Source organism: Lithobates pipiens, unplaced genomic scaffold, assembly GCF_037356315.1.
Source record: "Lithobates pipiens isolate NorthernLeopardFrog02 unplaced genomic scaffold, aLitPip1_a1.2 Scaffold_18, whole genome shotgun sequence".
Lineage (NCBI taxonomy): Eukaryota > Metazoa > Chordata > Amphibia > Anura > Ranidae > Lithobates > Lithobates pipiens.
This window is the reverse complement of record NW_027507758.1, coordinates 627,591,997-627,616,106: the sequence shown is the minus strand read 5'-3', so window position 1 is coordinate 627,616,106 and position 24,110 is coordinate 627,591,997. Positions and strand designations below refer to the sequence as shown.

Sequence of the window (24,110 nt, the reverse complement as noted above, 5' to 3'; positions counted from 1 at the left end):
CACTAGGTGGCATGAGTCGGAGCAATTAGCATTGTTTTACAGAGGAAAAAAAAACGGTTTTAGAGTTTAGAGCAGAGGAATCCATGGAGATTGGTGGAATCCTGCCTTCTAATAGTTTAGGTGTAAAGTATTGTATATATGTTCTTTTCTTTTCCAGGATTCACCGGAATTGCGCTATAAACAAAAATAGAGCGACAATTTTGAAAAAAACGCATTATTTTTTACTTTTTGTTATAATCAATATCCCCCAAAAATATAAATTAAAAAAACTTTTTTCCCTCAGTTTAGGCCGATACGTATTCTTCTATTTTTGGTAAAAAAAATCGCAATAAGCGATTATTGATTGGTTTGCGCAAAAGTTATAGCGTTTACAAAATAGGGATAGTTTTATAGCATTTTTATTAATTATTTTTTATTATTTTTTTTTTACTAGTAATGGCAGCGATCAGCGATTTTTATTGTGACTGCAACATTGTGGGGGACCCATCGGACATTTTTGACACATTTTTGGGACCATTGTCATTTATACAGTAATTACTGCTATATAAATGCAGTGATTCCTGTGTAAATGACACTGGCAGTGAAGGGGTTAACCAGTGGGTGGCAGTGTAGGGGTTAAGTGTTCCTAGGGGTGTGTTACTAACTGTGGGGGGGTTGGGCTTTCATTTAGTGAACACTGATCTCTGCTCCAATCACATGGAGCAGAGACCAGTGTCACTAGTTGCTAGGCAGAATGGAGAAATGCTGTTTACACGGCATTTCCTCCATTCAGCCGTCCCGTGAGACGATCGCGGGGATGCCCGCGGCGATCGAGTCCGTGGGTCCCACGACCGGACTCACGGGGGTCCCGACCAGCGCGGGAGCGTGCCGCCGGCGGCGCTCTCCCGATGGCAGGGCGGCATTGAGGATTGGACGTACATGTACGCCAATATGCGTGCCCGTGCCATTCTGTCGACGTACATCGTCGTGCGCTGGTCGGGAACCGGTTAAGATGTGGACGTCACGTGGTTTGGGGTTACGGTCCAGTATGATGTGCTGACTTCATCGTCCTGGTCCTCTGGACCAGCCCCCGGGAAGGCTATGGCCTGGGGTGCGGATCCACCCGACTTTAATGTCTCAGGGCTGGCTAGCCCGAGGCAAGGAAACTAAGAGGATTCTGAGGTGGTTGGGTGTCGTCTCCGACTCAGGAGAGACCCAAAGTACTTCGAGCATCCCAGGGGAGGACTCTTTAGAAGAACACCACATACAGGTTGGTTTTATTAACAAGAGCCTGAAAGGGCTGAAGTAACCAAGAGAATCCGGTCTTGTGGATATCGCCAAGCAGGCTGAAAGATCCCGGTATCCTACAAGTGTTTCAAGTTTAGTTTCCCTACATGTCCTACAACAATGTCTGTGGCAGAGACATTATTTTGTACGTTCTACAACAGGGATATGCAATTAGCGGACCTCCAGCTGTTGCAGAACTACAAGTCCCATGAGGCATAGCAAGACTCTGACAGCCACAAGCATGACACCCAGAGGCAGAGGCATGATGGGACTTGTAGTTTTGCAACAACTGGAGGTCCGCTAATTGCATATCCCTGTTCTACAACAACGTCTGTGGCAGAGACTTGTTCCTGAGTAAGCACATTGTTGGTTGCTAGGCCTTGTGAGAGAGGGACTGTCCAACCTGGGTGACCATCCAGCTGCGAATGGCTATTCTCTAGATGCAGACAAAGTAAGTAGTGTTACCGGCCTCAAAATGTGAATTAGGAGAGCCGATGATTGTAGACGCGATGAGATAAGGTGATCAGCTTGGCGTGGACTGCAAAGAATCACACAAACAGCATGAGATATGACCACTGACTTTATGGCTGGAAGTAGTTTTTTTTTACATAACAATACATCTTTTACATTTTTATAGTCACATGTTTATAACCATTAACAATATATATAATACCGATTTTAACTAAAGTATTTTAAAACGTAGTTATAACAATGAACATTATTATATTTTAATAATATATATATCCCTGTTATTCAGTGTTATAGATAATTATCTTTATCTCTCTGGTGCACTTTAAGTGTGCAATAATCATACTGGCAATGCATTGCTTTAATACAAATATTATCATGGTAGTACTCTTTTTTAACCACTAGATGGTGCACATTGCATGTCTGTATGATGCAATGCATAAGCTTTACATACAATAGTTTTTTTCTATATTAATAACAGAAAACGTGTGTTTTTATAAATCTATGCAATTTTCAATAAATCAGGTTTAAATATACCTATTTAGAACGGTTTAGTGCTGATAATAGACATTTGTTCCGACTAATGCAGTATTTTCATGTTCTTATGCCCTTTTCACTTGTTTCTCACACACGCTGTTCTAAACTTCTAATTACAGCAAAACTATAGCATAAAATCTGCTGAGACTTTTTCTGCATCTGCTCAAGATGTTTAGGAATCTTTCTATCACAGGTTAATACAGATTAGGAACGATTTAGAGTACATACCTGCAAAGAATCACACAAACAGCATGAGATATGACCACTGACTTTATGGCTGGAAGTAGTTTAATTTCCAGTCACATGGTGTGTGGCCTTATATAGACTCTGTTTGTGTACCTTCTCTGCCATCTACTGGTTATTAATAGAATAGAAGGGAGATGTTTAGAAATAAAAATAAAAAAAATGAATATGTACTTTGCTTTGGGGTGTCTGTTTTGTGACCATATAAACCCCAGTCCGTCACACTCTTCCCCTCCTTCAGTTAATGGCTCCCGACATTAAACTCAATTGGTATCTGAACACTATTTAGTGATTTAAGTAACCCAAATAGGTACTTGTTGCCACCAAGGAGCTACGTTAACTACCTGGCATGTCCTGGGAGTAGCTAGCATTGTAGGAGTTTGTATGGTGTGAATCTGACTTGGTATATATCTTGGCTGACCTAGTGTGTCATATGTAAAGATCTCTTTAGGCTTAGCTTGTCTGGTAGATCTTCTGACAGTTGAGTCTTCTCCATCAACATCGTTATCCATTTGCATATCTTGGTTCACAGGTAAGTCTTGACTTAATGAGGGTAATTCTGCAGTGTCTAGTCCCACCATGTCTGTAGCCCAGATTTGGTGGCCAACTACTGTTCCATCATTTTGTTCTTGTTCAAGATTTGGTGTGGTAGTTGTAGGATAGAACTCTTCAGGGGATTTTCTGCACGTTTTGAGAGTTTTGTTGAGACACAACACAATCATGACTTTCTGTAGTCTCTGGTATATAAGGATAATACCATCTTTCTTCATCTGAACATTCCTCCTCCTGGTCCACATCCATTCTGGTATCCTTTCTGTTACTTGATTGTCTTTGTTTCATCGGTACTCTTGGAATGTGTCCTTCAATTGGTAGGTCATTTACTGGTAGTAAAAGATTTCTGTGCAGTACTCGAATAGTCTTTTTACCACTTTCAGGCTGAATTTTGTATACAGGCCCATCTTTGATTCTTTCTACCACTTTGTGTACTGATTCTTCCCAGTATGAACGAAGTTTACCAGGTCCTCCTCTTTCAGAGAAATTTCGTACTAAGACCCGATCACCCGGTTGAAGAGGTGCTCCTTTTATCTTTTTGTCATAGTACTTCTTCCCTTTAGCAGATGATTTTTTGCTATTCTCGGATGCGATTTTGTAAGCTTCTTGCATTCTAGATGCCCATTTCTGAGTAAATGTTGGTTGACTTTCTGATTCCTTTTCCAAATTTAGGTTGAGCATTAGGTCAATTGGCAAACGAGGAGATCTTCCATACAATAGAAAGAATGGCGAGTATCCTGTGGCTTCATGCCTGGTGCAATTGTATGCATGAACCATATGTGGAATATGTTCTTTCCAATCTGACTTTTTCTCTTCCTCTAAGGTGTGAAGCATCTGTAACAAAGTACGGTTCAGTCTCTCCACTGGGTTACCCTGTGGATGGTATGGAGTAGTTCTTGAATGAGAAATCCCTGCCAATCGTTGCAATGTCTGAAATAAGTTGTTTTCAAATTCTCTTCCTTGGTCATGGTGGAGTTTCTCTGGATAGCCAAAACGTGGTATGAAATCTTGAAAGATCTTTTCTGCCGCCATTTTTCCAGATTTGTTCTTAGTTGTATACGCTTGTGCAAAGCGTGTGAAATGGTCAACTATTACAAGTATATACTCATATCCTCCTTTGCTTTTCTCCAAGTGAAGATAATCAATGGATACTAACTCCAAAGGTGAACTGGTAGTAATCGAACCCATAGGTGCTCTTTCGGTGATATTTGGACGCTTTTGTTTGATGCAGCTGCACTTCTTCAGCACATATTCATCACTGTCTTTTTGCATAAATGGCCAGTAAAATCGCTCGCGTGCTAGGTGGGTTACCTTGTCAGTACCAATGTGACCCATGTCATCATGAAGATTTCTTAAGACCAGTGGTTTTAACTTTTCTGGTAGAACTAGCTGTTTTCGGGTTCCAGAGTGTCGGTAGAGGATTCCTTCATCGACTCTGAGTTTATTCCATTCATGTAATCAAACGTCTTGTTTTGCTGGTCATACTCTCCTTTTCTTTGTGGTTTGAAATCCAGTCGTTCTCCTTGAGCCAGACCACTTCTCTAATGTTGGTATCGTCTTGTTGTAATGCTCTGATATTCTCCTGAGCCATTGGGCAGATTGTCTGTCCTTTCAGCAAATCTTCGGCCACATCACTTTCTGAGTGAAGAGTCAATGAAGCCACCCATAATGTCTCTTCTTCGTCAACAGCTTTGCTCCCTTGCCACATAGCTGACACAACCTCAGATGGTACAAGCTCTGTGTACTCACTCAGATTCCTCGTGAGTTCCACCGGAAATCGTGACAGTGTATCTGCGTCTGCATTCTGTTTATCTGGCCTGTACTTGATATCGAAGTGGAAATCAGTCAACTCGCCAACCCAGCGATGACCCACAGCATTTAGTCTGGCAGTACTCATTACATATGTCAATGGGTTGTTGTCTGTGTAAACGGTGAATGTTGGAGCGTAGTACCAGGAATCTCTGAATTTGTCACAGACTGCCCACTTGAGAGCTAAAAACTCAAGTTTACCAGAGTGAAGATGGTAATTGCGCTCTGCTGGAGTCAATGTTCTGGAGCCAAACCCAATAACACAAAGTTTTTCTCCTTGTCGTTGGTATAGTACAGCACCTAGGCCTTCATTGGGAGCATCAGTGTGTAAGACGAAGGGTAAGTCAAAATCAAGGTATGCTAGAATTGGTGGATTGGTTAGCATGTCCACCAGTCTGGATACTACAGCTTGATGTTTGGGTGTCCATTGAATCAGTGTTTTAGATGGCACTTGTGCTTTGTTCCCGTTTTTCTTTGTAGATTCCCTCCGATTGTTTTTGGGGATGGATGTAGCAGATTCTCAGTGTTCTGCAAAAGTTCATACAGTGGTTTAGCAAGTCGAGAGAAATCTTGAATGAAGGACCTGTAGTAGCTCAGGAATCCTAACAAAGATCTGACTCCTCCCACTGTTTTTGGTTCTTTCCTTTTCAAATGTAATACCGCTTCAAGATCTTTTGGGTCAATTTTTATGCCTTCTTCTGACACCATTCGTCCAAGGTATCGAATCTGTCGTTTAAAGAGTTCACACTTCTTCGGTCTAAGTTTGATACCATGCTCACGCATTCGACTAAGCACTTGCCTAATATCATTGACATGCTCCTGAAAAATTTTGGAGTAGCAAAGTACGTCATCCAAGTATGGAGAACAACATTTGTCTCTGATGCCCTCTAATACGTTCTCCATGCATCTCTGAAAAGCTGCTGGGGCATTCGTTAATCCAAATGGAATACGGTTCCACTCCAGGAGTCCCCAGGGGGTGCTGAAAGCCGTCAGATGTCTGGAGTCTTCATGCACAAAGCCTTGATGATACGCACTACCCTGGTCCAGGATTGAGAACCACGTAAATCCTCCTAAGCTATCCAGCAGATCTTGTATTCTGGGTAGTGGATGTCTATCTGGGATAGTCTTTCGGTTTAACTCCCTAAAGTCAACACATAGTCGTAGGCTACTGTCGAACACAAACAACTGGTGATGAGTATGCGGAAGAAGATTTTGTTACCCAACCTCGGTCAAGAACGTTTTGGACATATTCTTTCACTTCTTTGTATAGGGGTTTCGGTATCGAATTGTAGCGTTTCTGGACAGGAGTTTCATCTTTCAGATTTATCCTCAGTTTCAGGTTAGGGATGCATCCTATGTCTCCCTCATCACGAGCAAAGACATCTGATTCATCATATAACATTTGTCTCGCTATCTCCTGTTCTTCTTCTGAGAGATCTTCCAAATTGACAGGTGGGTGCCACTTAACAGATTTGTTAGTGGGTAGCTGATTTCCAGTGTCCACTTGATTGAACTGGTTTACATGAAACACCCTTTTCTTCTGGTCAATTCCCTTTCCATCGTCTTTGTTTGGAGACAATGGTAGAATCTCAGCTGCTAGAGAAATGGTACCCAATACTGTTCTGGGTGGAAGGTAAATGTCATGTTTTGCATGGTTCAGTATAGGTATCTTCACCAGTTTAGAGAACCCATTTGGCACATCTACCACTGAAGGAAATAGTTCAAGTCCTTCCTCAACTGGATATTCGGGAAGTGGTTCAAATGGCATGATTCCTCCTTTCGGCCACGCTCTAATTCTGCATTTGACTTCACAGAGCTCGCCTCCTTTAATCTAGAGTCCCTTCTTCCCCACTTTGACCATACGACTATCGAATATTTCTCCTGGGTCAGTTGCTTGACTGACAGCATTGACAATGTTATTCGCTACACTCTGTCTTACTTTCATAGCTTCACTCAGCAAGATAGTCAGGTTTTGGGTGCTGTTTGGTCGGTCACGGTTTTCTCTGATCAATTCTTCGATAACATTAAACCCAAGAATTGGATTGTCATTACAGCAGTCACTCACCAGCATTGGCACATAAATGGCTGAGTTTCCATGTCCACTACTTTCGAATTCCAGGCAGACTTCAATCCACCCGATGAATGGAATGATAGAACCATTTGCAGCTGTAATGGATAAGTTGTCATCACAAAGTAAATCTTGTATGTGCCTAATGGAGACGCTGGGTAGAAACTTTTCTAACCATGCCTTCCCGACAATGCTGACCTGAGCTCCTGTATCCATCAACATGTCAACCGGAACACCATTCATCCGACATGACAGTAGGCATTTTCCTCCAATTAATTGTGCTACGTGTTGTTTGGAGAATCCATTCTCTTTTGGGAGTGTTCTAGTTGACAGGTGGGTGAATACCCTGTTTACCTTAGCATGGGACAGATCATTTGAGGTGGTCATTGGTTGTCCCTTTCCCAGTGACCGTCTGTCGTTTCCCAACTGCCTTCTTTTCTTCAAGCAATCAACCGATCTGTGTCCTATCCAACCACAGTAGAAACAATGGTAGCAGTTCTGACTCTCGTTTAATGCAGTCATCACACCTGGGCTTGCAGTGAGTTGTATCTGGAACTTGAACATTGGTTAGTGGCTTAGTCATTTGGTTTCCAACAATAGGAGTTTGCTTCATCATCTTTTCCAGGTTCTTTGTGAGAGCAGAGACCTGTGTTGTTAGTTCCATTAATGCAGTGTGATTTGCTCTAGCATCTCCCTCAACTCTCTGTTGCAAGGTGTCTTTTTCACTATTCCCTGGTGTCTGTGATGAATGAACAGTAAGAGGTTTATGTTTAGGTGCACTGCTTAAGCGTCTCTGCCTTTCTGTTTCCTCATCAACTGATCTGGTGACCTGCTCTATGATAAAGTCATCCGTTACTGTCAAATCAGACACGTAAGGCTTGATATCTCGTCTAACATTAGAATTTTTCTCATTTAGTCCCTGATACAGTGTATGAAGGAATATGCCTTGCACCAGTTTTTTGTCATAGTTAAACTCTCGCTTATCATGTTGTGATGTAGACAGAACTTTTTGTTTTAACCCCACTAGCCTGTAAACAAATTGTTGTGCTGTTTCTCTTTCTTGCTGGGTAGCATTGCTGAGGTCCTGAAATAACTCATTACCACTTCGTTCTCTCATATGTGACTTCAAAAACCTTTTCAATTCAGCAACAGTAAGATCATCTTTGTCAGTCAACATATCTTTAAAATTACCAGGTTTGATTATTCTCAACACTGTGCGTATAATTTCAGATTCAGGGAATTTTTCTGTTAGACCCTCGTCAATTTGTCTGCACACGCTACTGTAACTCATGTCCGAACCATGATCTGAAATTACACCACCATGCATTTTAAATTCTCTACGTGGCAATAAAGCAACAACATCAGTTAATCTCATCACCTCCGATACCTGTTCAGTCCTTGCAGTCCCACTACTTATTTTTTTTGCAGCGGTTGCAATGTCCACAGTTGGTGTACTTTCCTTGTTAAGTTTTAGTTCATTGATCTTGTCTTGGATGATGAGTAGGTAAGACATACCTTGATCTTCCAACTTTTCCAGCTGATCACTTCTCAAGTAGTCTTTAATAAATTCAACAAGTTCCATTTCGTTGGTACCAGTCACTGATAGAACGTCCACGTCTCTTTCATCTTCCAGCGTAATAGCGAGGCTATGCAGCTGTTCTTCATTAAGCTGATGAATGTGTCTCTGGATATCCCACATCAGCGCACGACGAGGAGACGGCATCTCTGTTGCAATCTGAAGACTTGCACTCACGAGGCAGACAACTCTCACGACTCTCCTTGTAGCTCTGTAGCAGGCCCACGCTTGTCTTGCGCTTCCCTCTCACTGGTAACACAACGAATCCCGGCACACGAGCCCTCAAAATGTGAATTAAGAGAGCCGATGATTGTAGACGCGATGAGATAAGGTGATCAGCTTGGCGTGGACTGCAAAGAATCACACAAACAGCATGAGATATGACCACTGACTTTATGGCTGGAAGTAGTTTTTTTTTTACATAACAATACATCTTTTACATTTTTATAGTCACATGTTTATAACCATTAACAATATATATAATACTGATTTTAACTAAAGTATTTTAAAACGTAGTTATAACAATGAACATTATTATATTTTAATAATATATATATCCCTGTTATTCAGTGTTATAGATAATTATCTTTATCTCTCTGGTGCACTTTAAATGTGCAATAATCATACTGGCAATGCATTGCTTTAATACAAATATTATCATGGTAGTACTCTTTTTTAACCACTAGATGGTGCACATTGCATGTCTGTATGATGCAATGCATAAGCTTTACATACAATAGTTTTTTTCTATATTAATAACAGAAAACATGTGCTTTTATAAATCTATGCAATTTTCAATAAATCAGGTTTAAATATACCTATTTAGAACGGTTTAGTGCTGATAATAGACATTTGTTCTGACTAATGCAGTATTTTCATGTTCTTATGCCCTTTTCACTTGTTTCTCACACATGCTGTTCTAAACTTCTAATTACAGCAAAACTATAGCATAAAATCTGCTGAGACTTTTTCTGCATCTGCTCAAGATGTTTAGGAATCTTTCTATCACAGGTTAATACAGATTAGGAACGATTTAGAGTACATACCTGCAAAGAATCACACAAACAGCATGAGATATGACCACTGACTTTATGGCTAGAAGTAGTTTAATTTCCAGTCACATGGTGTGTGGCCTTATATAGACTCTGTTTGTGTACCTTCTCTGCCATCTACTGGTTATTAATAGAATAGAAGGGAGATGTTTAGAAATAAAAAATAAAAAATAAAAAAAATGAATATGTACTTTGCTTTGGGGTGTCTGTTTTGTGACCATATAAACCCCAGTCCGTCACACAAGTTCTTCAACTTTCTTTTTTACTTTGACATTAAGAGTACCTGAACCTCCTTTCCAACCCTCTGATCCCAAGTTGAAAGACTGTTCAATTGACTGAGCTTTGCAAATAAAATCCATTCAAGTGGATCTGTTATCAGTCTCAAGTTACTGGGCTATTTACCACGGGACATCCCCTAGGCCTGCCACAAGGAGAACAGAAGGTAACAGTAAGCCCAAAAATAACCAGCAGCTCCGTCGGGGATTAGTGCTACATCTGGGGGCTTGTAGTCTGGGATTTACCATTACCCCACAAAGGAACTGTACAAGCGAATTCCGAACGTTATGGGCCGTTCGCGCCAAATTTGTGTGGCGCTCACGGCCCACAATGCACTGCGCCATCGCAGTGCATTGCTGGCTCATGATTGGCCAAGCATGCACTATGACCCCGCATGCTTGGCCAATCACAGCGCCGGCAGCAAGGAAAGCCATGATTGGCACAGGCTGTGTAGTACACGCCCCACACTATATAAGGCCGCCAGCGCGGCGGCCTTGTGTAGTGTGTTGGCGTCTGTCGGACTTAGTGGGCGTTCTGTGTACCTTCAACACAGTATAGAGCTTGCAGTCAGTTGTAGGAGATTGTGCGTGCTGTCTGCGTGCTCTGAACCCAGTATACACCGCTATATCCACCTATATAGCTAACCATCTTGCTCTTTTTAAATAGAGCTTGCAATCAGTTGTAGGAGATTGTGCGTGCTCTGAACCCAGTATACACTGCTATATCCATCTATATAGCTAGCTATCTTGCTCGTTTTAATTAGAGCTTGCAGTCAGTGGTAGGAGATTGTGCGTGCTGTCTGCGTGCTCTGAACCCAGTATACACCGCTATATCCACCTATATAGCTAACTATCTTGCTCGTTTTAAATAGAGCTTGCAGTCAGTTGTTGGAGATTGTGCGTGCTGTCTGCATGCTCTGAACCCAGTATACACCGCTATATCCACCTATATAGCTGGCTATCTTGCTCTTTTTAAATAGAGCTTGCAGTCAGTGGTAGGAGATTGTGCGTGCTGTCTGCGTGCTCTAAACCCAGTATACACCGCTATATCCACCTATATAGCTAACTATCTTGCTCGCTTTAAATAGAGCTTGCAGTCAGTGGTAGGAGATTGTGCGTGCTGTCTGCGTGCTCTGAACCCAGTATACACCGCTATATCCATCTATATAGCTAGCTATCTAGCTCGGTTTTGAATAAAGCTTGCAGTCAGTGGTAGGAGATTGTGCGTGCTGTCTGCGTGCTCTGAACCCACTATACACCGCTATATCCATGTATATAGCTAGCTATCTTGCTCGTTTTTAAATAGAGCTTGCAGTCAGTGGTAGGAGATTGTGCGTGCTGTCTGCGTGCTCTGAACCCAGTATACACCGCTATATCCACCTATATAGCTAACTATCTTGCTCTTTTTAAATAGAGCTTGCAATCAGTTGTAGGAGATTGTGCGTGCTGTCTGCGTGCTCTGAACCCAGTATACACCGCTATATCCACCTATATAGCTAACTATCTTGCTCTTTTTAAATAGAGCTTGCAGTCAGTGGTAGGAGATTGTGCGTGCTGTCTGCATGCTCTGAACCCAGTATACACCTCTATATCCATCTATATAGCTAGCTATCTAGCTCGGTTTAAATAAAGCTTGCAGTCAGTGGTAGGAGATTGTGCGTGCTGTCTGCGTGCTCTGAACCCAGTATACACCGCTATATCCATGTATATAGCTAGCTATCTTGCTCGTTTTTAAATAGAGCTTGCAGTCAGTGGTAGGAGATTGTGCGTGCTGTCTGCGTGCTCTGAACCCAGTATACACCGCTATATCCACCTATATAGCTAACTATCTTGCTCTTTTTAAATAGAGCTTGCAGTCAGTGGTAGGAGATTGTGCATGCTGTCTGCGTGCTCTGAACCCAGTATACACCGCTATATCCATCTATATAGCTAGCTATCTTGCTCGTTTTAAATAGAGCTTGCAGTCAGTGGTAAGAGATTGTGCGTGCTGTCTGCGTGCTCTGAACCCAGTATACACCGCTATATCCACCTATATAGCTAACTATCTTGCTCTTTTTAAATAGAGCTTGCAGTCAGTTGTAGGAGATTGTGTGTGCTGTCTGCGTGCTCTGAACCCAGTATACACCGCTATATCCACCTACATAGCTCTTCTCTAATTGAACCATCTGCCATCTGCAGGAGTTAGTGGATGTTGTGTGTGCCTCCAGCACAATATACACTACCCATTTGCTGGTTTTCCCAACTCCCTTCAGGCCATTACCATGTCTGGAAGGCCAGCAAGGAGAGGCAGACAGGCGCGAGCCGATAAAAGAGGGCAAGCAGGCTCTGTGTCTAGAGACAACAATGCTGGTCGTGGACGCAGTGCATCGTCATCATCAGCACGTGGCCATGGGACACGCTTGTCCTTCTTTTCGGCAGCTGGACATGTTGAGCCGCAACATGCCAACGACTTGGTAGAGTGGATGACCAAGCCCTCTTCATCCTCCTCATCCTCTCTCACCCAGGCTCAGGGTACTAGCAAAGCAGCTACCAACGCATCCTCTTCCCTCCTCTCAATGTCATCATCAGTGACTCCTTCCCTAGACCCACCACGTCCTCCTGAGGAGTCTCCTGAACTCTTTGAGCACAGTGTTGGGTACATGCTCCAGGAGGATGCCCAGTGTTTTGTAGGCTCTGATGATGATACTCAGCTAGAGGAAGGCAGTAGCGTGAATGCAGAGAGAGGGGATGCTCAAGAAGGACAGCAATCTGGCAGTCATGTTCCACAAGCTGCAGCATACTGCCAGGTTTGCTCCAGCGATAAAGAGGGAGGGGATGATGAGGGCACTGACTCGACGTGGGTGCCTGGCAGGAGAGCGGAGGAGGCACATGTCCAACGAGGCAGGATGCCCTCCGGGGGCCAGCTTAGGGGCAGCACACCGACTGAATCACCCCGCAGAGCTCCGCCTGTGCAGGGCGCTGCCTCTGCGCGTTATTCTAAAAGTTCTTTGGTGTGGGCCTTTTTTGAGACGAGTGCATCAGATCGCACCGCTGCTATTTGCAACATATGTCTCAAGCGTATCTCGCGTGGCCAAAACATCAGCCGCTTGGGCACCACATGCTTGACCAGACATATGTTGACCTGCCATGCAGCTCGTTGGCAAGCGTACTCAAAGACCCACACCAAAGAACAAAGCGGACCTCTCCTTGCTCCTCATCAGCTGGCATCTCAAACCTCACTAGACCTTCAGTCCTCTCTGAAACCTGCTCTGAGAGGAAAAAAGGTGTAGAATTAGGTGTGTCACAGCCAAGTGCTTCCGGGCACTCTGCTAGCAGTACACCCACGTCCGATTATAGCAGGCAAATGTCCCTGCCCCAGCTGCTGGACCGGCGAAAGAAGTTCACTCCCAGTCATCCACATTCCCAGCGGTTAAATGCTAGCTTGGCTAAATTGCTGGCACTTCAACTGCTGTCTTTTCAGTTGGTAAACTCGGCCCCCTTCCGTGAGTTTGTACAATGTGCGGTTCCTCAGGGGCAGGTCCCCAAATGCCACTTTTTCTCACGGAAGGCGATTCCGACTCTCTACCGGCATGCGGAAGGCAATGTCCTTGCCTCGCTGGACAGGGCGGTCAGCGGTAAGGTGCATATTACCGCTGACTCATGGTCCAGCAGGTATGGACAGGGACGTTACCTGTCTTTCACGGCCCACTGGGTCACTCTTCTGGCAGCTAGGAAGGATGCAGGACAAGGTGCAGTAGTGTTGGAGGTTGTTCCGCCACCACGCCTCCAAAATGCTACTATTGGTTGTGACACACCTCTCTCCTCCACCCCCTCCTCTTCTTCTTCCTCCATGGCCTCTTCCAGTGCTCTGTCCTCAGAACCAGCGGTGCTCCGTAGGCGTTCCAGGGGCTATGCAAGTACGCAGGCAAAACGATGCCATGCCGTGCTTGTGCTGGTTTGTTTGGGGGACAGGAGCCACACTGGGGCGGATGTTTTGTCAGCTCTGCAGGGGCAGGCCGAGAGGTGGTTGACGCCACGCCAGCTTAAGCCAGGAATGGTGGTTTGCGACAATGGCACCAACCTCCTCTCCGCCCTCCGACAGGGACAACTGACCCATGTGCCCTGTGTGGCTCACGTCCTTAACCTGGTGGTGCAGCGGTTCTTGGGCAGGTACCCCGGCTTACAGGATGTCCTGAAGCAGGCCAGGAAAGTCTGTGTGCATTTCCACCGATCATTTAATGCCTGTGCTCAGCTGGCTGAGCTCCAAAAGGAGTTGAACCTGCCCAAGAACCGCCTTATATGTGACATGCCCACCAGGTGGAACTCAACGTTGGCCATGCTGCAGCGGCTGCACATGCAGCAGAGGGCCATCAATGAGTACCTGTGCAACTATGGCACCAGGACAGGGTCAGGGGAGCTCGGTTTTTTCTCACCACGCCAGTGGGGCATGATCAGGGATGCATGCACTGTCCTGTCACCGTTTGAGGAGGCCACAAGGATGGTGAGCAGTGACAGTGCATGCATCAGTGACACTGTACCTCTTGTCCACCTCTTTGAGCATACGCTGCGTGGAATAATGGACAGGGCACTTGAGGCAGAACAGAGGCAGGAAGAGGAGGACTTCCTTGCCTCTCAAGGCCCCCTATCCAGACAGTGTTCCTGCTGTGACACCCATCACACAGGAAGAGGATGAGGAGGAGGATGGAGGCGGAGGCTGGCACTCAGCATCAGCCTTGTAGGGATGATTTACAGTCCCAAGAAACCCGTGGACTTGTACGTGGCTGGGAGGAGGTAGTTGCGGATCATGTTGTCCTTAGTGACCCAGAGGGCTCCGGACCGAATGCCTCAGCTAACCTACGCTGCATGGCCTCCCTGATCCTGCAAAGCCTGCGGAAGGATCCTCGTATTTTTCGGATCAAGGAGAGGGACCATTACTGGCTGGCCACTCTCCTTGATCCACGGTACAAGGGTAAGGTTGCCGACCTTATCTTGCCGTCGCAGAGGGAGCAGAGGATGAGACATCTCCGGGAGGCCTTGCAGAAAGGTCTGTGCAACGCGTTCCCAGAGACTGGGAGGTTACAAACTCCTGGTCCTGGACAACGGGTTGCTGAGGCATCGGTCAGAAGGAGCGGTGGAGAAGGTGGCCGTCTGACCGATGCTTTCAGACAATTTTTTAGTCCGCAGCTCCAAGGTATGATCGGTTCCAGCAACCATTGCCAGCGTCTGATTTACATGGTGCAGGAATACCTAGGGGCAAGGTCAGACTTGGACACCTTTCCCACCAAAAATCCTCTGGCTTACTGGGTCTTGAGGATGGATCACTGGCCAGAGCTTGCACAGTATGCAATTGAGCTACTGGCCTGTCCTGCATCCAGCGTTCTTTGGGAACGCACCTTCAGGCTTTGTTACCGATCACAGGGTGCGCCTGTCCACCGAATCAGTTGATCGACTGACCTTCATCAAGATGAATCAGTCTTGGATCACCCACAGCTACCAAGCACCTGAAGCTGATGTAACCGAATATTTTTTTTTGAAATATCACATCCCTTCAAGACTGCCTATGCTGATGCTGAGTGACTGTCCTGTTATGTTGATTGTCTATCCTCTTCCTCCTCCGCTGATATGTTGGAAGAACATTTTTGGTTCTGGGTGATGCCATCAGCCCAATTTTTCTGCCCTTGTTTAACAGGGGCATTTAATTACAATTTTTGATGTAATGCTTTGCAGCAGGGCTAATTCCTGCACTAAAACTAGAGTATATGGGAGAGGTTGCAGTGTCGTGGCACCAGCACCTAAGGCCCCATTTTTCTGCCCCTGTTTAACAGGGGCGTTTAATTACAATTTTTGATGCAATGCTTTGCAGCAGGGCTAATTCCTGCACTACAACTAGAGTATATGGGAGAGGTTGCAGTGTCGTGGCACCAGTGCCAGCAGCCCAATGTAATTACATATCTTGATATAATATTTCACAGGAGGGCCCGTTCCTGTGCCCTCCCTGAGTAACTGTGAGGACTTATAGTGTTGTGGCACCAGCACCACAACCACCAAAGGTCAATTTTTCTACCACTGTTCAACAATGGCATGTAATTACAATTCTTGATATAATCGTTCACAGCAGGGCGCTCCACCAAGAGTCACTTTGAGGGCTTACAATGTTGTGGCAAAACCAACACCTTGTTCCGCCATTTCTGCAGAGCATATAGGCCAGGCCCCTACTTTCAAGCATCCAACTTACAAACATCTCCTACTTGCAAACGGAAGGAGACAACAGCAAGTGAGATGAAAAAAGACAGACGGCAAAACAAATTATACAGGGGTGATAACCTTCCCTATGTTTTCCAAAAAGCTTAAAAATGGGATTTTTATATACAGCTTACCTGTAAAATCCTTTTCTTGAGAGTACATCACGGGACACAGGAGCTTCATTACATAGTGGGTTATATAGGCACCTCTGGTGATTGGACACTGGTTGACCCCAATTAAAGAGAATTCCTCCCCTATATAACCCCTCCCATCTGGGAGGCACCTCAGTTTTGTAGCAAAGCAATAAGAAACCACGTAAAACCCAAGAGGGGCGGGAGCCCTGTGTCCCGTGATGTACTCTCAAGAAAAGGATTTTACAGGTAAGCTGTATATAAAAATCCCATTTTCTTGATCATACATCACGGGACACAGGAGCTTCATTACATAGTGGGATGTCCCATAGCAATGCTCAGGTTGAGGGGAGGGAGACACAGATCACAAACATAGACCGCCAGGGACCTGAGGACCTAAACTGCAGCCTGCAGTACACTGCGCCCGAAGGCGATATCCTCTTGCCCTCTGACATCCACCTGATAGAATCTGGTGAATGTGTGGACTGATGACCAAGTCGCAGCCTTACAGATCTGAGCCAGGGAGGCCTGGTGATGCACTGCCCAAGAAGCACCGACAGCCCTAGTAGAGTGCGCTTTCACCTGAAAAGGAGGAATCTTCCCCTTTAAGTCATAGGCCTGAGAAATAACTTGTTTGATCCACCTTGAGAGAGTGGACTTTGACGCTGCCTGACCCCTTCTAGGGCCTTCCGGCAGAATAAATAAACAATCAGTTTTCCTTATCTGAGCAGTTGCTTGAAGATAAACACTGATTGCTCTAACCACATCCAAAGTGTGTAAAGACTCTTCCTCTTTGGACTGAGGGTTCGGAAAAAAGGATGGTAGGATTACATCCTGATTCAGATGGAAACCCGAAACCACCTTAGGTAGAAAAGACCCGTTGGGACGCATAACCACCCGGTCCTTATGGATAATTAAATACGGCTCTTTACTGGAAAGAGCTGCCAACTCTGATACTCTTCTAGCCGTGGATATGGCTACTAAGAAGACCAGCTTTTTAGTCAAGAGAGCTAAAGAAGCCAGATGCAAAGGTTCAAATGGTTGCCCCTGTAAGGCCGAGAGAACCAAATTCAGATCCCATGGGCATACCGGAGGTTTAACTGGCGGTTTTGTCCGCATAGCCCCCTGGATAAAAGCCCATACCAGGGAATGTGATGCAAGTGGTTTTTGAAAAAATACCGACAGGGCCGAAATCTGCACCTTGATAGTGCTTATGGCCAAATTCATTTCTAGGCCTGACTGGAGAAAGGCCAAGATTCTGTTAATGACATACTTTCTAGGATGCCACTTCCTGAGTTCACACCAGGAAACATATGTCCTCCAGATTTTGTAATAAATACGCCTGGATGCCGGCTTTCTGGCATTGACCAGAGTAGAAAGGACTGGCCCCGAAAGGCCACGGTCTCTCAGAATGTGGGTCTCAGCAGCCAAACCGTCAAATTCAGACTGTGTAAAGCAGGATGGTAGATTGGACCCTGTGAGAGCAGATCTGGCCGGAGAGGGAGGGTCCATGGCCTGCCCACTGCCAACTTCGTGATTTCTGCAAACCATGGTCGCCTGGGCCAAGCCGAGGCCACCAAAAGGACCGACTTCGACTCCCTCTTGACCCTTCCCAGGAACCGCGATAGTAGCGGGCTCGGAGGGAAGGCATAGATCAGATTGTACTGATCCCAGGGAACCGTCAGAGCATCTGACCCTTGAGCAAGCGCATCTCTTGTCCTTGACACAAACTTGTCCAGTTTCCTGTTGAACCTGGATGCAAACAGATCCACGTCTGGAGTGCCCCACTTGTGACATATGTTCTGAAACACGTCGGGGTGCAGGGCCCATTCTCCTGGGCACAACTGCTGGCGGCTGAGGAAATCCGCCTGCCAATTCTCCACTCCTGGGATGAAGACTGCAGAAAGACACAGAACATGTTTTTCTGCCCAGACAAGTATGCGATTCACCTCCTTTTGGGCCACCAGACTTCTGGTACCGCCCTGGTGATTGATATAAGCCACTGCGGTGGCATTGTCGGACTGAATCCGAACCGGGAAACCTCGCAGTCTGTAAGACCACTCTATGAGTGCCATGTAAACTGCCCGAATCTCCAAGATATTTATGGGCAGTAGACTTTCGGTCGCAGACCATTTCCCCTGCGAGCATGTTCCCTCTAATACAGCTCCCCAGCCTGTCAGGCTGGCATCTGTTGTGACAATCTTCCATGAGAGAGGGAGAAAAGTTTTGCCTTTCAGCAAATTCCTGGTTTGTAACCACCAGACAAGACTTTTGCGTGTCCCGGGGGATAAACGCATAGGAAGATCCAGGGATTGGGGCTTCCTGTTCCAAGCCGCAAGGATGCATCTTTGCAGAGGCCTTGAGTGGAACTGGGCGAACGGGACGGCCTCGAAGGAGGCGACCATCTTTCCCAATAGTCTCATGCACAACCGAATGGAGGAAGATCTTCTGCCCAGAATCAGACGCACCAGATCTCCAATGGCCAAGGCCTTTAGCCTTGGAAGAAACACCCTGCCCTGAGCGGTGTCGATAATCATACCCAGGTATTCCAACCTGGTAGTCGGTTGTAGGGACGACTTTTCTAGGTTTATAATCCAACCTAGGCGTTCTAGATGTTCTAGCGTTTTGGTGACGCTGCGACTTAGGAACGCTGCAGTTCTCTCTACGAGAAGCAAGTCATCTAGGTAAGCCATGACGGCTATACCCTGAACTCTTAAGATTGCTAAGAGAGGGTCCAGAATCTTCGTGAAGACTCGAGGGGCTGTAGCCAGCCCGAACGGCAAGGCCACAAATTGAAAATGGCGCCGCTCTACCGCGAACCTTAGAAATTTCTGGTGTGCGGGAAAAATTGGCACATGGAGATATGCATCCTTGATATCTATTGATGCCATGAATTCTCCCCCTTGCAGGGAGGAGACCACAGTGCAGATTGACTGCATTCGGAAGGTCTGGATGTGTAAAAACCGGTTTAGGTCTCTCAGATCCAGGATAGGTCTGACACTTCCGTTTGGTTTTGGAACGGTGAAGAGATTTGAATAAAACCCTGAACCCTGATCTTTCGGGCTCACCTCTACTATCACACCCTGGGATAGTAACTGATCTAAGGCCAGGAATAGCGGTTTCTGCTTTACTGGATCCCTGGGGATCCTTGACCTTAGGAAACGAGAAGGTGGAATCTCCTGAAACTCTAGCTTGTAGCCCAGAGATACTGAAGAGATCACCCACTTGTCTTGAATCTCTTCCCGCCAGGCGCCTGCAAACTGCAGGAGCCTTCCCCCCACTCTGCCGAGTGGGGGCGCCCCTTCACAAGGAGGTTTTGGGGCTCTGCTTGGCAGGCTTTCGCCCCCAAGTCTTTTTCTGTCCCTGGGCTCGGCCTTGAGGCTTTTTAGCAGAGGAGGACTGAGAAGGCCGTCGCCACTGTTTAGAGCTTGATGCTTCGGGAGAGAGAGCACGCCTAAATGAAGGACGCTTGCTCTTTTTGACTGGAAGGAGAGTAGACTTACCTCCTGAAATATTTTGGACGAATTTATCTAATTCTTCCCCAAACAAACGCTCCCCTTTAAACGGGAACCCAGTCAAATGCTTTTTGCATGACAGCTCAGCAGCCCAGTTCCTTAGCCATAGGGCCCTGCGCATGTGTACCAACATGAGGGACAAACGTGATGCTTGTTGGACAGAATCCAAAATCTCATCAATTATGAAACACAAGATGTGAGGCAATTCTGCATAATTTTCTACTTCCTCACTGGGAAGGAGTCCAAACATCTGTTTAACCTGTTCCTTGAGGAACTGACACAACCCCACGGCTGCGACTGTAGGTTGCACCACAGCGCCAGCCATGGAAAAGGAGGCTTTTAATAAGGTTTCCAGCCTTTTATCAGTTGGATCCTTGAATACCTGCGCATTATCCAAAGGACAAGTTAGGTTTTTATTCACACAAGAAACAGCCGCATCGACAGATGGGACCCCCCACTTCTTGGTGAAACTTTCCTCCACAGGATAATGCATAGAAAACCTTTTGGGAGGAGTAAACAGTTTATCGGGATGTCCCCAATCCTCATACATCAATTTATCCATTAAAGGATGAATTGGGAAGGAACAAGCAGTCTGTGGGGCTTTCCTGACTCCCAGGGAAGAGACAGAGGATGTAGCGACTTCAGCAGCCGGCATTCTGAATGTGGTACGCACCAATTCAGTATAATACTGCACCTGTTTTCTGAGTGCCTGGGAGGAGGGGACTATCTCCTCTTCCTCTGACTCATCCGACTGCTCATGATCCCTATCCAAAGATAGGGATCCCTCCTCATTTTCAGAACAACTATCCGAGAGAGGGATTTCAGCAGAGGGAGGGGATCTACCCCTTTTCCTGCTATCTTTTAGGGAAGCAGAAATAAAATTCATGATTCTCCCTTCAAAACCCTCCAATGTAGCCCTAAGGGAGTCCTCAGTGACATAAACCGGGGCTGCGACATTAGGAGAGGCTGCAAAACCCGAAAGGGGCACCGACTCGTCTTGAGAGGCTGGCTCCAGTCTTGCAGAGGGGGATGGTAATTTACAGGCACTTTTGGAACCCCTGGACCTAGGCGGTGACTTGCCAGTGCCCTTATTACCTCCCCCTGAGACCCTCTTATGAGGAGACATAGTACTAAGCTACAAAGCAGAGGTACTAGTACAAGTGCGATCACTGTTGCGCTTAAAGTCTCACAATAAATCAATATATGCTTAAACTGCACAACCTGATGCTGAGTAGGTGTCTTAAGGTTTGCCTGGATCCAATCCCCACGGATGCTTACTGCCCACAGCTCCTGTGTCTCCAGTTACAGTCCCCTGACGCTCTGGGCTTTTTAAAACTGCCGTCTGGCGCCTGCGCAGTACAGCGCCGTGCACACTAACGTGCACGGCTCGCAACCACACCCCCCCTCCTCCACTAGGCCGGGAGCGCGCCCGGCGCGCGTGCACGTGCCCGCGCGCGTGCACGAGGACCGCGGAATCCAGGGGGGGGGGGGAACCCAAAACGGAGCAGCGTGGGACCCCTGAACTGCGTGGGACCCCTACATCTTGTGGCAGGGACTGCAATGGAGACGTGAGTAGCTGGAGAAACCAGGCTGTCACTGAGCGTGTTGTATTGAAAGGCATGCAAGTATGCATCAGGCTGCTCTTACTCCCTCTAGTGGTGGAAACCAGGTAAGACATACAACTACTCACAATGAAGAAATCCATTCATATATTTAAATATATAGGATGACTTCCCTTACCTGTCCCCGCCGCAGGAATTGCTGAAACAGACCAATTCCAGCCTTCACCCATCACGGCGGGTATTGCTAGCCAACCTTCAGGTATATCTGGGGCTCTTACGAAAAGATCCTCCCACCTGGGCCATGTAGAAAGCTCTGCCAGAAACTTTCGGGCGCTCTGAGTAAACAGTACCCCAAGTCTGGTTTTCCCAGAGCCCAGTCTTCCAATGGAGAGGACTTACAGGCAAAACCTCGCTTCTTCGGCAGACGAGGCCCGGGTACCATACCATCTTGGGAGTCAAATATCGGCCCGAGGTATGGATCCGGTTTGTTGTAGCCCTTCGGCCCTCGCAGGGACCTGCATAGAGCTAAGTTTTACGTGACCATCACCCAGACACTGGCGAAAAAACTGAGGTGCCTCCCAGATGGGAGGGGTTATATAGGGGAGGAATTCTCTTTAATTGGGGTCAACCAGTGTCCAATCACCAGAGGTGCCTATATAACCCACTATGTAATGAAGCTCCTGTGTCCCGTGATGTATGATCAAGAAAATAGATTTTTTGACTGGAGCTACACTTTAAAAATGTACCAGTTGAAAATTACAAACAGATTCTACTTAACACAACAAACCTACACAGTCCCTGTCTTGTTTGCACCGCCTGTTTACTGCTGTTCTGAGTATATAGGGCCTGGGGTACCCACGCCTTTCCTTTTTTTAATATGGGTACGGGGTTCCCCTTAATATCTGTACAAGACCCAAAGGGGCTAGTAATGGGCAGGGAGGGCTACCCATGCCATTTTTCTCAATGATTTTCAACCATATTGCAGGAACCAGATATAACATTAAAACCGCAAGCAGTTTTAAATGACGTTCTTTCCGTTAAATGTCATTTTGTACAGGGACTGTTCTAAAAACGGGAAACACGTGGCACTTCACAGGCATACTACAGATACCCCCAGGCACGATATTTAAAGGAATATTTCACTTTAATCGTTATTAAAATCAGTGCTCCCGCCAAAACTGACATTTTTAAAAACATTTTAGGCATTGACCCATGTCCCCTGGGGCAGGAGCCAGGTCCCCAAACCCTTTTTAGGACAGTATCTTGCATATTAGCCGTTAAAAATAGCCCTTATAATTTCAAACGTTCGAGTCCTATAGACTTCAATGGGGTTCTAACGTTCGTACGAATTTGGGGTCCGTTAGAAAGTTCTGGTGCGAACCGAACCGGGGGGTGTTCGGCTCATCCCTACCAGAGATTAACTCCAAAGACAAAACAATAATCGTCCCACTCTACAAGACTCTGGTCTGTCCTCACCTGGAGTATGCTGTCCAGTTCTGGGTGGCAAAAATATGAATGCAATCTACTCACTAGGGGTTGAACCTCTGGGGGAATCTAGGATGGAAAAAGACCTAGGGTGCTAGAAGATGATAAGCTCAGCAATGGCATGCAATGCTAAGCTATTGTTAACAAAGCAAACATAATATTGGCATTAAAAAGGGGATCAACTCCAGAAATAAAATGATAATTCTCCCGCTCTACAAGACTCTGGTCCGGCCGCACCTGGAGTATGCTGTCCAGTTCTAGGCACCGGTCCTCAGGAAGGATGTACTGGAAATTGAGCGAGTACAAAGAAGGGCAACAAAGCTAATAAAGGGTCTGGAGGATATTAGCTACGAGGAAAGGTTGCGAGCACTGAACTTATTCTCTCTGGAGAAGAGACGCTTGAGAGGAGATATGATTTCAATTTACAAATACCGTACTGGTGACCCCACAATAGGGATAAAACTTTTTCACCGAAGGGAGTTTAATAAGACTCGTGGCCACTCATTAAAATTAGAAGAAAAGAGGTTTAACCTTAAACTGCGTACAGGGTTCTTTACTGTAAGAGCGGAAAGGATGCGGAATTCCCTTCCACAGGCGGTGGTTTCAGCGTGGGGCATCGATAGTTTCAAAAAACTATTATATAAGTACCTAAACAACCATAACATACAGGAATATACAAAATAATACCGACATATAATCACACACATAGGTTGGACTTGATGGACTTGTGTCTTTTTTTTCAAACCTCACCTACTATGTAACTATGTACCTGATGATGGTGAGGGATGGTGTGACCTTCCTTTGTGGAATCCCGGGAATAAAAAGAACAGGGAAATCTCTCTGGTGGGTTTCTGTAGCTGGATGACTCCACCATGGTGTCCTGGTACAAATCTTTGTGCACTTTTAGAAACTCTGACTCCTCCATCACCCCATCCTCATCATCCTCCTCTTTCATCTCTTATTTAACTTCAGTTTTAGACTCTCTCAGGTTTCCACTCTGAATATATAATAAAAATGACATCAATTGTAACAATGCAGATAATTTACAGATCCTAATGATACTATAAATGATTATTCCTCATCTACCTGATGATGGTGGGGGATGGTGTGATCTTCCTGTGTGGAATCCCGGGAATACAGAGGACGGGGACATCTCTCTGGTGGGTTCCCATTACTGGATCCATCTGTAGGAAACACACACACTGACTGAATACATTGTTTCTATGTGTTTATCAGATGATGGGGGATCTAGGTGGAGCCTCCGTACTGCTCTCTCCTTTACAATAAAGTCTCCTCTTACCCGGTGATGTGAGGGGCGGCTGATTCTCCATCATGATGTCCTTCCCAGC

At 45.8% G+C, this 24,110-nt stretch overlaps 1 protein-coding gene across 1 annotated transcript; it reads right to left on the bottom strand.

The window, feature by feature from the left end:
- Positions 1-1,775: 1,775 nt before the first annotated feature.
- On the bottom strand, positions 1,776-24,107 carry LOC143989728 (uncharacterized). The gene is made up of 4 exons (XM_077490001.1): positions 24,062-24,107; positions 23,848-23,945; positions 23,531-23,758; positions 1,776-8,869 (listed from the first exon to the last, which is right to left on the bottom strand). The coding sequence occupies exon 4, from the start codon at positions 8,664-8,666 to the stop codon at positions 7,392-7,394; it is 1,275 nt and encodes a 424-aa protein (XP_077346127.1). The 5' UTR covers positions 8,667-8,869; positions 23,531-23,758; positions 23,848-23,945; positions 24,062-24,107; the 3' UTR covers positions 1,776-7,391.
- Between the last annotated feature and the right edge of the window lie 3 nt (positions 24,108-24,110).

Bases quoted from the DNA above. Each gene is read 5' to 3' on its own strand.
- LOC143989728 (XM_077490001.1), bottom strand. From the start codon at position 8,666: ATGCCGTCTCCTCGTCGTGCGCTGATGTGGGATATCCAGAGACACATT.